The following is a 15,272-nucleotide window of genomic DNA, read 5'->3' as shown; positions in this document are numbered from 1 at the left end:
ATGATGATGTCTAGTCTGCATGGTCGCTTATGAATATGACCGGTACTATAACTCAATTAGTTTAAGTTATTTATGTTTGTCAATCAATATTGAGTTTTTTACATCTGATAACACTAAACTTCATTGAAGTTTATAGCGTAAGTCGCATGTCCGTTTTGACGCAAGCGAGGACAGCCTTTAGGAAGTCCTACTTGTTCTGCCTGGTATCAGGGCGAATTCGTGTACCCATAATGTCTATCTCTATTTTCTTGATCAATCTGTTTTTGGGTATTGATGTGTCATCATGGCCTGACGTTGCTTCCGCGTCTAACAATCACTATACGCCCTTTTCATCAGAACTGTGCACGGTATGAAGTGTTTGGGACACACACACACGCACGCACGCACGCACACACACGCACACACACATCATAAAACGCACCCATCCTCCCACCGCAAAGTCCTGTTGCAAATGTTCTTAAAGATTTGTCTTTGACAATAGCCAAATAATACGGTAGCATAATTACGAAGAGTTCCTCGTGACGCCGAAAATGCGAGTTCGATTCCCAAAATGGGCACATGTGAGAAGCCCATTTGTAGCGTCCTCTGCGTGGTATTGCTGGAATAACGCTAAAAGCAGTTTCACGCATACACAGCGGACGTTGTTACACATTCAAGCATCGGTTTAAGTGATGGTGCGGGGCGGGATCACTGTGACTCACAGAATATTGGTCCTGTGCATAGAGCTCAGGTCACATATCAGTTGAAGTTAAGCTGCAGTGGGCATGGAGAGCCCTTGGATGGGTGACCGTGTTTGGCAGCTTGACTCCTGATAGTTTCTAAGAGAAATGGGCATCTGCACGCATTGTATCTTTGTGGGAAATCGAACCCAGATCTTCGGCATGACGCTTTAACCACTAGGCTACCCCATTGTCCCACCTTCCAGTGGTCAACACTTAGTCCCACTTGTCACTCATCGAACCTTTTGGGGATATCCTTGGACGGCGTATGCGTCCTCGTCAACAACCACCCTCAGTCAGTTTACAATCAATTTGTATATTCTCCGAACCCCGAAACAGCGGTACATAAGAAAAGTACATATAGATTCACATAATAATATAATCAGCGAGGGAGTTTAGTTTTACGCAATATTCAAGCTATATGGCTGGGCTGTAAGTAATCGATTCTGGACGAGACAACCCAGTGATCAACGGCTGATACTACAGTTGTCACGTTAATTTCGATACTTGAGAATACAAAGTAAGGCTCGATACACTCTACCTGCTCAAGTTGATCAACAAAGAACTGTTTCAGTTATATCAGAATTTATTCAACATTAAATTTTCTCTGAAAAAGGAGTACCTTGAAACATATATATTGACCTGGGCCTCCTTATACATATAAAAGTATATAAAAAACTACAAAACATCGGTAGCGGGTTTAACGCCGTATTGAACGGTATTCCAGTTGTATCCAAAAGGATGAATGAGTGAATGAGTGAGTGGGTGTATGAGTGAGTGAGGTTTAACGTCGTTTTAAACGGTATTCTATTTACATCCCAAGGGCGTGAGTGAGTGATTTGGGTTTATCGTCGTTTTGAACGGCATTCCAATTGTATCCCCAGGGAGAGAGTTAGTGAGTGGGTTAGTGAGTGAGTGGGTTAGTGAGTGGGTCAGTGGGTGGGTGAGCGAGTGAGCGAGTTGGTTTGAACTTCGTTTTGAACGGTATTCAAATTGTATTCCCAGGAAGTGAGTGAGTGAGTGGGTACGTGAGTGACTGGGTTAGTGAGTGAGTGGGTTAGTGGTTGAGCGGGTTGGTTGGTGAGCGAGTGAGTGAGTTGGTTTTAACTTCGTTTTGAACGGTATTCAAATTGTATTCCCAGGAAGTGAGTGAGTGAGTGGGTAAGTGAGTGACTGCGTTAGTGAGTGAGTGGGTTAGTGAGTGAGCGGGTGGGTTGGTGAGCGAGTGAGTGAGTTGGGTTTAATGTCGTTTTGAACGGTATTCCAAAAGTATTCCCAGGGAGGGAGTAAAAGTGAGTGAGTGAGTGAGTGAGTGGGTGAGTGGGTTAAACGGCGTTTTGAACGGTATTCCAATAGTATCCCAGGGAGTGAGTGGGTGGGCGGGTTGGTGGGTGGATAGATTGGTGAGTGAGTGAGTCGGGTTTAACGCCGTGTTGTACGGTATTCCATGTGAATCACGGCCTGTCAGCTTTGTGTAGGAGGAAAGTCCTACAACGTAGACGTTTACTGGGTTCGTCTAACCCAGTCCATTCGAACCGGGATTCGAACCCATGAACATGCTTTCTATGCTCACAAGGAACGCAGCACAGCCTTCAGTCGACCATCTCAATTCCCCTCTAAACCTAATAAGCATTTATAGGTGTAGGTGTGTCTGTACTGCTACATCAATAGGAAACTGAACCGACAAGCTGAGCAAATTCCCCAATTTACATTTCGAGACAGATGATCATGAAAGTGTTTAGGCCTAATCTCAAATGGGCGCCTTTATGTGATTTGAAACAACTATTCCGACAAACTTTGTCTTGCTCAATAAGTAAAAAAAAGTTTCTTCAGCAACGTCGTCCGCACTTCAGCCGTTTGTTTGAGAAACTTCCCATCCGATGTTTCACATTGATGATTGTTCACTTTACTACGCACGGTTGTCAAAATGCTGTCCAGGTCATCCCTGAAAAAAACAGGAAAAAAAATATGTATACCACAGTCACAAAGTTCTTAGCTAACATGGTGAATTAGCGAGTTTAGTTTTACTCCACTTTAACAATGTTCCAACAATACCACGGCGGGTGACATAAGAAATGGGCTTCAAACATTGTACCATTGTGAGGAAACGAACCCGGGCCTTCGGCGTAACGAGCGAACGCTTTAACCAGTAGTTTACACCACCGCCATTAAACTAACATAGAGAGTATAGTGCATTTGGTTCGTGACTAGGTTTTTACGTCGTTTGTAGACAAATTCCAGCAACATCATGTTGATGGATACCAGCAAGTATCGGGTCTTAGGGTTGACAAGCGAACGCGTTAACCACTTGTCTACTCCATCACCTAAGTAGGTTCGGCTTAACCAGACCTTCGTATTACCTCTTTGTACATGCTTCCAGAGCTTGGACAAGCGCCTGAATGAACCAGCTACCACTCTCCGGGTTTCTCAGAGCCTGCATCCCTGCCACTGTGGCAAATCCAAAGAAGAAATCTCCCTCTGGAGCAACCATCTTGACAGCCTGAACTACTGTTTCTTTAGCAACAGCATCACTGCCGCCATCATCACCTTGAACCGGAACAGCTACAATAGCAAGGTAGAATACAATAGCAAAGTGGAACAGCTACAATAGCAAAGTAGAACAGCTACAATAGCAAAGTGGAACAGCTACAATAGCAAAGTGGAACAGCTACAATAGCAAAGTAGAACAGCTACAATAGCAAAGTAGAACAGCTACAATAGCAAAGTGGAACAGCTACAATAGCAAAGTGGAACAGCTACAATAGCAAAGTGGAACAGCTACAATAGCAAAGTAGAACAGCTACAATAGCAAAGTAGAACAGCTACAAAAGCAAAGTGGAACAGCTACAATAGTAAGGTAGAACGGATACAATAGCAAAGGAGAACGGATACAATAGCAAAGTAGAACAGCTACAATAGCAAGATAGAACGGATACAATAGCAAAGGAGAACGGATACAATAGCAAAGTAGAACGGATACAATATCAAAGTATGGTAAAGTAGAACAGCTACAATAGGTAAATAGTATACAACAGCAAAGTAGAACGGATACAATAGCAAAGTAAAATACAATACCAGAGGAGAAGGGATACAATAGCAAAGTAGAACGGATACAATAGCAAATTAGAAAGGATGCAATAGCAAAGTAGACAGGATGTAATAGCAAAGTCGAAAGGATGCAATAGCAAGCATGGGCTGCTGAAGACCAATTCTAACTCGGATCTTCATGGGGGTATCAACATGCAGTGACTTTCGGTGACCTCTTTATGTAACGTTTGGGAGTGGCTTTTATTACCCACGTGGTCAACGTATGGGTAGTTGCATACTAATCTCGTACGTCACACGAGTATCGTATCGCGTTAACCTGTGTCGTAACGACTTGACCTGAGATTCTAACGATTTGATTGGATAACCGATGACCTCTCAATTAGGTCACATTCTGACGTAACTGTTTTTTCATTCATAACAAACACGTGAATTCATTCATTCTACAACTTAAATGCATTGTGGGAATGTAAACATTGTGAACGTTTGCCGTGTCGCTGTTTAATTGTGAGTCGAACTGAGACATTATATCCGTCGAAAAATATAAACGCAATGTTACCACCAGTGATGTTAACCGAATGAAGCAATTGCAAACCAAGAGACGGGGTGCTACGGAGTAGTTTACTGTAGGAGGCTGTATAACAACCGACATGCATCGTGACGTTGGTTACCAAGGCAGTGACGTCATTACAGTGTGACGTCATGCAACCTCTTTATGAAACCATTTCGGTTTGAAACCATAAAAGTAACAAAACTACGCTATTTTGTCAATTTAGTGAATGTAAGACGTGGGTAATAAATAAAATACCACACTGGTCTCTTTACATACGAATTATACGAAACTCGTTACCTTCCTATGGCATCAGAAACCAAAGGAAGGACACTTGTTTCGTATAATTCGTATGTAATGAGACCGAGTGTAGTATTCTCTATTTATCCCCAAATCACATGATATATATACGTGTTTATACTTACCTTTTTGGATTTCTTTGCCTCTACATGACTGAAAGAAAAACAGCTTTGGTTTGTTGGCCAGTGACGGACACTCTGACGCCTCGAAGTAAGATGTGATGGTACTGACGTCCAGCCACTCGTTGTCGGACCCCTGCACCGCCCCATCTCGCCCGTGGGTCAGGAAGATCACTACCACACAGTCATAAGCCTTGTGGTCCATCTTGGCAAGTTTCTTAATCCTCGTTTCCATCACATCAGCTTCGGAGTCGTCGAACGATTTAACGTCAAAATGGAGCTTTCCCCAAACCTCTGTCAACGCATCTAAGGTAAATAAGACAGATTGAAATTACAGATAAATATTATTTCTCACCGATCCCCTGGTATCATGAACCTTCAATGCTCAATTATCAAATGTACTATCTCTGTAATTATATATTATATATTGCCTCTGTTCACCCAGTAGAAATGGGTACCCGGCGGGATAGGTCGTGTGACTATAACCTTCCAGCGCTTAACAAGCAGCTTGGTATATCCGGGGTAGACTTTGTAATGCGCCATCCATTGAACAGCTGGATACCAGTTGGATACCAGGCGCCATAGAAATACATTTTGTATTATGGCTGTATCAACTTTCATTTTACTGTGGTGGCATATAATGAATCAAATGAGTCAAATACAGATACCGTCATGTCATGGAGTTATAAAACATTGAGGATGTTGGTACAGTTTCGGTGCACAAGTGATTTTGTAATTTTGCAATCATAAACAATTTGACATACAACAAGGAAGTTAGAGTGATGTAAATGTTCAGTACTTCGACGTGACTTATCAAGTACATATTTCACTCACTTATGTTTGTTTGTGTGTTTGTTTTACGCCGCACTCAGCAATATTCCAGCTATATGGCGCCGGTCTGTTAATAATCGAGTCTGGACCTGACAATTCAGTGATCGACATCATGGCAATCGATCTTCGCAACTGGGATACGAAGGCATGTGTCAACCAAGTCAGCGAGCCTGACCACCAGATCCCGTTAGTCGCCTCTTACGGCAAGCATGGGTTACTGAAGACCAATTCTAACCCGGTTCTTCACGGGTCCCTCTCTTATAAAGCACAGGTGATAAAATTGATAAAAAATGTAATGCGCCAAATCCATTTGTGACATTATTATGTAGTGGTCACTCGATTTTAATCCTTCTCAATCTCCTGGACAGTATACAACCTTGTGAGGTTAGCAGTCACATTACAGCATCCTACCGGGTACCCATTCAGTGCTTGCTGAACGAATTCTCAAGTGGAACGCTTGTAAATAGTAGTTTACTGCTTTGTTAGACAAACGAGCGTGGATCGGGTACTGGAAAAATTAAGGACAGCTGGAGTAGAGAAGTTAAATCAATCGCATCATCGCATACCTCTGTCCTTCTCGGTTCCTATTCTCGTTTGTTTGGGTTTATCTTCAAAGGTCTTGTTGCAGAATATATAGCACAACCCTGCAAGTATGATTGTAGAAGCAGCATTGAGGTAGGACATTGTCACAACATTGAGAAATATGCATTCTTCCCTTTTACTACTTTTGATAACAGAAGAATTTGATCATTGAAGCCATGAGTTTTTATTTTTCAATATGTAACTTTAATTTTAACATTTTAAACTTCCCTCACATGTACTATATATTTATCAAACCGTAGATAATCCTTTTTAATATGAACCATTCATCAAATAGATAATAGGAAAATTATTCATAGTTAATCACGCCGCTGTGGAGTACTTGACTATTTCTAAAACCTGCTTAAAACCATACTCACTCACTCACACATCAGTCCTACAAATCTGAGTGAGTGAATGAGTTTAGTTTTACGCCTCAATCAGCAATATTCAAGCTATGTGACGGCGGTCTGTAAATAATCGAGTCTGGACAAGACAATCCAGTGGTCGACATCACGAGCATCAATCTCGGCAAGTGGGATACGATGGAAAGATTCAACCACCGATCCCGTTAGTCGCCTCTTACGACCAACATGGGTTATTGCAGATCAATATTAACCCCGATCTTCACGGGTCCTACAATTCTGATTGGACGTAAACATGTGCATACTGACCTCTCGGTACAGAGTCCATTTTATAGGGAGCCTCTTGACCTTGACCACTGCGGTCAGCATCTGAAGGGAATGCGGATAATGATACACAGATAATGATATCACAATACGCATATACGCTTGTCACTGATCATGCTGTTCCAAGATTGTACAGAACAAACCGTTACACAAAGAACACAAGAAAGGAAGCGTGAAATACGTTACTTCCGACATAATGTTTAAGTGACAAATAACAATATAGGTTGTATTTTTAATAGTATCTCAGTTGTATTACGACGTGTCTGTTTAATGACGGAGGACAACCCGAAGTTTTACTCGGTAACCTCATGACTGCACGTATGAAGGTGACAAAACAACTGGAGTTCGCAAAAAAGATCAATACTCGGAAATATCCACGATAGTAAAAAATATGAATGATTATCTATATGAAAATAGTGTCGTCAATATTATCGTACATAAACCTTTCTGATAGAATGAAGTTTTTATTTACCCATATATGTTGGTAGAGCGAACTGTATTTCTTAAACACTATACACAAAGTTAGGTTTTTATTAATGGGCTGCTTCTAAATTATGCTCAGGACGCGGAGTTTATCACCGCTCACTACTGGAGTATAACATATATTTCTTTTAGACTTTTTTTGAATTTTTTTCTCAAAGTTACGTCTCCGATATTTATCGATAATCGAACGGTATTTAGTTAACGATCGGAATTTAGTTTAGTTTCCTTGCTGTCAGGTAATATACTACTCCTCAAACGTTTAGACTCACTAGTGTAAATGTAGCCACTTACTTCAGTCAACTTATCTAAACTAGATTTTGCAAAATATTCCATACTGTTTAAAGGTACGGTTTACACATGAACTGATGTATTGTACAACAAATTAGTAACGTTGAAAAGATTATTGTCATGAGTTCCATAAATGATGAAACTCAGAGGAAATTGGCGAATTCTTAACCAAACTTTACACTAAAACGCAGCTGTTCAAATGCAGGATATTTGCACATGCGTTTCACCAATTTGATGCATGATCCTCGCGCAATCCATCTACATAAAGTTTGCAGTTGGTTCGCCCAAGTTTGTGGAGAAATTCATCTTCGATGTAACCATATATATATACATAACATATAGCGAGTGCTTTAAACGAGTCTAACCCTTTTTGATGGGTAGTATATTATTGAAAATATTACGGGACGATTATGACGTAAATAATTCCTTACCTTTCGAGATGTCTTTTAATCCCAGCCCTCCTTCCACAACACCCATTATCTTCACATCTTTATGTTGAGCATCTTTGCCAGGACCCTTTAGTTTTATGTTAGTTGTTGAGAGATCTGATTTGATGCCTTCTGGCTTCGGTATACCTGATTGTGACATCACAATAGTAAAAAATATATGACGCCAACAAAATAGACAATACAGTTTCGAAAATTTGTCTGTCCGTCTGTCTATTGAGACTCCAAGATAGCAGATGCTATTTGTCCCACGACAAGTCCTCACAGATGACGAAATGTTTGCCTTAGACAATTAAAGGTCAGTTGGTTACCTAATGCCATTATGGTGAAAGCGTACGCACGTCAAGACGGTCTCGCTTACTTATGCTATCCATTTTCGAAAACTTATATAAACATAAGAAATAATATGGGTCACAATTTGAATTAAGGCTTTCAAACCACAATCAGCAGATCTTTTAACACAGACTGGGAGGCAACTCTACAATACACATTGCGACGCCTCAGCCCACTGTTTTAATAATAACTTTTATAACAAATGAGACTATTATGATAATAATACACAATGATCACAAGACAAACAGGTAATACCTTTACATTCATTGTCGACTCCTCCAGTGACCACGCCGGCCATCACTAAATTATCACATTTTCCTCCGTCTCCAGCTTCAATCTCTATCTTCAGACCTGCCATGGTGATACTGCAATAAGTAGATGGAATCTTGGTTTACAACATGCTTAAACACATTGTCAACAATATTCCATTAATTAATACTGGCCTAGGTCATGACGACCTGTACTCTACGTCAAATCTTGTGCTTCCGGTCAGCTCTGTTTTGAGCTCGCCTTATAACGGGGCTGTGTGACGACCTCTATTATAACACTCATGACACAAGTTGTCTATATGTTCCGGAAACATGATCTGCTCGTAAAGCCTGTCTGTGTGTTGTGCGCCTCGAGCATAATCGATCAGTGTTGTGTCTACAGACATGAAGGGTTGTTCAAACATGTGCCCATAACTAGGTCTCAAATATATACTACGGTAAACTTTACGACCGATTATGATTAATGGATCGTTGGGGTGGGGGTAGGGGTGATGGGGTGATGATTATTTTAAGGGGGTCACTCATATTTTGTTCACATGTACTGGGGGGACGTCAGCAATTTTGTACATGGCACTGGGGTTGGCGGGGAAGACGCTTACTTTGTACATACAATTTAGGGGGTGGTGGTGTCATTCACAGTGGACATGCTTCCACTTCAAAACATCACACACACACACACACACACACACACACACACACACACACACAACCAGCCATAAATTATGAACGGTCACTTACATCAGTTACGACTGCTGATTATATTGTCAACTGATTAAGTTGATGTTATATCTTCAATCATATTTTCAATGATATGAATATGGCGGACACATACCTGGTACCGTCCTCTGTTGTGTCCAGTCCTGGTTCTGAGTAAATGATTTCCTATTTCTGGAAACATGCGTTCCTCGGGAAGTGACCTACATGTTCACCGATCTAAGTCACGTGGTATGTGTCTCGTGTTCTAGTATACACGCTTTGATATCGCCCCTGAGGTTGTAATTCAGTGACCCCTTAACATTCAGAGGTTACATACTGTCGTGACAATAGCGTCCTTCAGGCCTATTTGTCTCAACCGTGGTGCGTTTCACAAGAGGCTCCAACCATCCGTCATCTCACCGTTTTGTAGCATTGTTTACGTCGCAGTATTGAATTTAGTTCTATATAAAGCTACAACACATTCAAGATTAAATACGATAACAGAAACCTGACTCTAATTCTATGTTTATCTTAGAGTAATGTTATATTTGAAGGCTGTAAGAAAGCATTTATTATAAGGCCAATCTGCACCATAGGGGGCAACTGTCACAACCACACACACATAGGCACGTCAATCATTCACCTGAAAGAATGAGTGAGTATGGTTCTACGTCGCTTTTAGCAATATTCAAGCAACATCACAACAGGAGACACCATAAATGGGCTTCACATATTGTAACCATTTGGGGAATCGAACCCTCTTCGGCGTGACGAGCGGACGCTTTAACCACTAGGCTACCCCAACGCCTCTCTCCTGAAAGTAACTTGGGGACACATTTATAGGGAATTGCGTCTGACCCATTCAACACAACGCCTTGAACTGATTAAAACGCACATGACCATTGTTCTAGGTAATCTCAATAACAATGTTAAACTGAATTTCTACCTTTTATCCTTCAGCAACCAATGCTTGTCTTAAGGGGCAACGTACGGGATCGGATGGTCAGGCTCGCTGACTTGGTTGACACATGTTATCGTATTCCAGCTGCATAGGCGGATGTTCATGCTGTTGATCACAGGATTATCTGGTCCAGACTCGTTTATTTCCGCCCCCATATACGATATTGCTGACTCCAAACAAACAAACAAACTATAAAGCCGCCTTAAACATTAAAATAATCCTCACTTCATCAAATCAAGAATCCCCTGATTTTACTTTGAGGAGACAAAGGAGCTAGGGTGTTCTTGATGCCATCTTACACGAAGGCGACGGACGTCGACCACAGCAGCAGTTGAAAGACCAAACGCACGGTATATACGAGGCAAAAGAAATTTATTTTCACAAATGCACATATTATAGCCAAGAGGTCTCATCTTTTATTTATGGTGATGTCAGCAAGTAGGTCATAACAGCGTGAGCATGAACCAACTAAGGTACTGCAAGTGTAAGGCGTAATATTATATTTGTTTTAATTTGACTTCATTGGAAATATCAATATGAAGTCGTCATGGACTGGAACGAGGGGCAGACATACCGCGTAACCGAGGACCAGAACGGTTCATTCAACCTAACGGGATTGTCAGCCGCTCATGTTTAGATACAGAAACTCACTCACACGTGACAAATAGGGTTAGGTTATAGTCTGTTTCGATAATTCATGGTCTAGCCCAAATCGAAAGTAATAATGAATACGAGATATAATTCCGGTGATGTGTTCATATGCCTCTATGCATACAAATAAAAAACAATACAATAAGAGCAACATACCATGTAACAGTTCCTGCAATTACTTTCTATTTTATCATGTAATGGCATTCATATGTAAAATGTTTAACGTTTAACGATAGTGAATAGATTTGAACACATTCTTCTTTACTCAAGGCATAGCTCTCAGTTATCTTTTTGTTCTTATGACCCGTTGAACAGATATCTATGGGATACTGTAAGGGACATTCTCGCGATCTCGCGATCTGGACCTTTGGAAACAAGCTAAAAATGCCAAAAGTGAGAGAATGTGAAATCGCGGGAACACGAGGTTTGGCCAAAATCTATTTGACAAGTCGAGATTACGAGATTTGACAGCATGTACAAATGTCGATTTCTCGCCTTTTCGTCTTGTGACAAAAAAGTGCTATGTACCAAAAACAGGAGAATGCGAGTTCGCGAGAACGCGAGATTTTGGCGAATTCTCGCACTTTGGCATTTTTAGCTTCTTTCCAAAGGTCGAGATCACGAGAATGTCCCTTATAGTATTCTATTCTATAAAATATTATTGTCATTTATTATTCAATAAATGATGAAACTCAGTGATATGGAGAATTCTTAACCAAACTTTACACCAAAACGCAGCTGTTCGCACCTGTGCTACATGTATCAAACAATATGAGTGAGCGAGTGAGTGAGTTTAGTTTTACGCCGCTTTCAGCAATACTCAAGCAATATTACGGTGGGAGACACCAGAACTGGGCTTCACACATCGTACCCATGTGGGGAATCAAACGCGGGTCTTCGGCGTGACGAGCGAACGCTTTAACCATTGGGCTAACCCACCGCCCCCGCCAAACAATATGAACCATATTTTCACCAAATACTGTTTAAACAATTTATCCATATGTGTGATTTTCTACGTTAAAGGTCTAAGATTACAGATGACAAGGGCAGGGAGATATGTTGGAGAGTGCTATTATACATGTCAATGTAAAGGGGTTTAAAATCACCCACGCCAGTTAGATCCTATGTTCGCATAACAATTGGCACATGGCTGGAATGCTATATAAAAATCCCGGTATGTCTTACTGGTCCTGATTAAGTATTGTTTTCAACATACCCCGGTCATGTTGACAATTCATCTACTAAACGTCAAATCAGTTTATCCAGGTATAGTTTTTGCGAAGTTTGACTACAAAAATGTGTAGGAAATAGTGTTTTATTTATCTCTCAGTTTAAGGAAAGGTGTGTTGATATTAAGCAGCAATGTCGGAGAGCAGATTTAGATGGTTTCGCGAGGATTTCTACAGAGCTTTAGTTACTCAAATATACTCGAAACTGTAACAGTTAAAGTTTACATTACAGATGTCATCCAATTTTGTTGTTCAAATCATGAATTATTAATTGACTTGGGCAGGGGGTGGAAGGAGGTGTATTCCAGATCAGAAAGATTATGTCCATTCTGTATAAGCCCACACATTGAATCCAAGTACCCGGGTTCGATTCCCCACATGGGCACAATGTGTGAAGCCCATTTCTGGTGTCCCCCGCCGTGATATTGCTAAAATATTGCTAAAAGCGGCGTAAAACCAAACTCACTCACTCACACTATTAAACAGATGAATGGCCCTTTTTTGGAAAATACTATACTTCTATGCCGCTTCATGAATCATGTCTCACGACCCCATATCAGTGACACATCTCTATTATAAGTTACTCTAACACCTGTGCATTAGTTAATGCAGTTGAGGTCACGTGTTATACAAGGTGGCTGCATTCAGTCAGTATGAACATGCCCGGACAGACACACCTATAAACATGAGCAAGCTACAACGGACAATTATGCAAAGTGTTTATGCGCTGTTTGTTAATGGAATGTCTTCATTCATATTGTATGCGAATAACTCAAAATTAAAAGGTGTACATGGATTTAATGGTTTGTGGTCCTACACATCTAAATGTATCCCATTCTCATAAAGTGATACTTAGTTTCATAAACACCTGATATAAGCACTTTACTACTGAGCAATCGTGGTTGTAAAAGCGTAATCATGTGTCACTGGCTTGGTTTTGCGTTACTGAAATAAACATCAGATATATTAAATGTTCATTTATGTGCAAGATGTGTATGCCATATGTTCAATACTGCATTCATGCGCAAAAATATGTTTCTAACGTGAACACCAAAATGCGTAAAATCACTTTTTATCACAAGTAACAGCAATTGTTCTCAAGGAAACGGTAAAACAAGAACTAAAATCATTATGTATGTATAACTAATGATATCTAATTTTACTCATGGCATACAAATGCAGCTATGTAGCCGTGTTACAACCCAGACACATTTGCATTCGCATATAGATCAAATAACAAGTATGATAATACGAAATGCATTCATATTTTAACAAATTTTCATTTCATTATTTCTATATTTGAAAATGACAGGATTAGTTTCGCTGGAAATTGGACACTTCATACGTTTCCTTGTACGTTGAACAAAATGTAAATGAATGGTTCTAAATTAAAATTAAAGGCAATAGTATCATACTGGTCCGATTTTATTTATCACTTTAACTCGATTAAAAAAATGGACTGAGGAAATTATCATGCTGATGTACAAGTAAAGTACATCCAAATACATTGACAATGAGCGATTAACATTCAGTCATAACAATAGCAAGTCTGCAATATTGGACAAACCAGCGTACGTTTGATATGTGAGTAAGTTCAAAGCTAACGTCACATCGGCATTATTTCAGCCATACAGTACCCGTGAAGGTCCGGGTCAGAATGAACCTTCAGTAACCCATGCTTGTCGTAAAAGGCGACTAACGGGATCGGGTGGTCAGGCTCGCTGGCTTGGTCGACACATGTCATCGGTTCCCAATTGCGCAGATCGATGCTCATGTTGTTGATATAGACTGGATTGTCTGGTCCAGACCCGATTTATTTACAGACCGACGCAATATAGCTGTAATATTGCTGAGTGCGGCGTTAAACATAATTCACTCACTCACTCAGCCATACAGCGACCATACTTTGATACGAGGGGATATTACAAGTCGTCATGTATCTTGTTGTCAAACGTCTTGCTGTCTGTTTCTTCTGACATCGTTGAGACGCTAATGTTGCACTGAAGCCAGAGTATATGATATGGATAAGCGCCTGGACCCCAAAAGAGTCGTGTAGAAGTGATGGGCACTGACATACAGCTTGATGACACGTACGTTTAATTACGACCACACACTTTGGGTTAATTTTGTTTATTGTTTAACGTCGCACTCAGCAGTATTACAGCTATATGGTCTGGACCAGACAATGAAGTGATCAACAGCATGAGCATCGATCTACACAATTGGGATACGATGACATGTGTCAACCAAGTCAGCGAGCCTTACCCCCTGAGCCGTTAGTAGCCTTTTACGACAAGCATGGGTTACTGAAGATCAATTCTAACCTGATCTTCACAGGTGTACGAGGACAGGGAGCATGTTCTGCATGTACATAGGTCACCATCAAGTATGAGGTAAACTATATTTTAAACGAAAACACTTATAATGAACTGAAGATATTACGAACATTTTCCCCGGCACCTTCCTGTATATTCAAATTAAAATGCGTTGAAATCTACGGTTTTAATGTACAATAGCGAGGTTATTGAGGTCGTTATAGTCGTAGGTTTCATTTACAGTTGAAGACATATACTGAGAGAAACAAATAAAGGAACACAAGAAAATTCAAGCGTTCCTTTAATATTTTCAAGTTGTCATCACCACAACGCTATTCAAAGCTATTCAAAGCTGGTGATGAAAACTAGAAAATATTAAAGGAACGCTTGAATTTTCCTGTGTTCCTTTATTTGTTTCTCTCAGTATATTTCATGTTTGGTATACTTGCAATGGCCGAGGGCGGCACCTTTCTCAAGCTCGCTGGAATTTGCTGTAAATAGGTGTGTCATGTAAATGTTCAAATGCTTACGATCGTGCGTTCGACTCCCAAGCCTGTTCTGAATATAAATTTAGAGTCTTGATTCTTGTGCGCATCATATTTGTACAACTGTTTTCATCAAAGTGGGAAATATCTAAAATCTGCTTTGTCAGCTTTCCTACACATATACATATGACGGCCACCTTCATTGTTATTTAACGTACGTTATACTCGTGCCATAACTATAATACTTCATTGTTATATAACGTACGTTATACTCGTGCCATAAC

At 40.4% G+C, this 15,272-nt stretch overlaps 1 protein-coding gene and 1 long non-coding RNA gene across 3 annotated transcripts; one reads left to right on the top strand and one right to left on the bottom strand.

Annotated features, from left to right (window-relative positions):
• Positions 1 to 1,030: 1,030 nt before the first annotated feature.
• Positions 1,031 to 2,079, top strand: LOC124273513. Of its 2 annotated transcripts, none has more exons than XR_006897669.1 (3): positions 1,031 to 1,501; positions 1,551 to 1,622; positions 1,902 to 1,985. It is a non-coding gene; the product is annotated as an uncharacterized LOC124273513 (long non-coding RNA). The 2 variants fall into 2 exon arrangements; XR_006897668.1 differs by lacking the exon at positions 1,902 to 1,985 and adding an exon at positions 2,013 to 2,079 and having other exon boundaries at positions 1,033 to 1,501.
• Positions 1,921 to 9,780, bottom strand: LOC124273512 (caspase-8-like). Its single transcript, XM_046708783.1, has 8 exons — positions 9,484 to 9,780; positions 8,638 to 8,747; positions 8,035 to 8,178; positions 6,818 to 6,877; positions 6,131 to 6,208; positions 4,740 to 5,039; positions 3,080 to 3,281; positions 1,921 to 2,664 (listed from the first exon to the last, which is right to left on the bottom strand). The coding sequence occupies exons 2-8, from the start codon at positions 8,738 to 8,740 to the stop codon at positions 2,526 to 2,528; spliced, it is 1,026 nt and encodes a 341-aa protein (XP_046564739.1). The 5' UTR covers positions 8,741 to 8,747; positions 9,484 to 9,780; the 3' UTR covers positions 1,921 to 2,525.
• Between the last annotated feature and the right edge of the window lie 5,492 nt (positions 9,781 to 15,272).

The sequence above is a fragment of the Haliotis rubra genome, unplaced genomic scaffold (assembly GCF_003918875.1).
Source record: "Haliotis rubra isolate DU_JTF1 unplaced genomic scaffold, ASM391887v1 Scf181, whole genome shotgun sequence".
Classification (NCBI taxonomy): domain Eukaryota; kingdom Metazoa; phylum Mollusca; class Gastropoda; order Lepetellida; family Haliotidae; genus Haliotis; species Haliotis rubra.
The sequence above is the reverse complement of the archived record's forward strand: the minus strand, read 5'-3'. Positions and strand labels throughout refer to the sequence as shown.

Bases quoted from the DNA above. Each gene is read 5' to 3' on its own strand.
- LOC124273512 (XM_046708783.1), bottom strand. From the start codon at position 8,740: ATGGCAGGTCTGAAGATAGAGATTGAAGCTGGAGACGGAGGAAAATGT. The intron at 8,179-8,637 runs GTATTACCTGTT...TGTCACAATCAG, and splicing joins AGTCGACAATGAATGTAAAG to GTATACCGAAGCCAGAAGGC. The intron at 6,878-8,034 runs GTAAGGAATTAT...CATTCCCTTCAG, and splicing joins ATTAAAAGACATCTCGAAAG to ATGCTGACCGCAGTGGTCAA.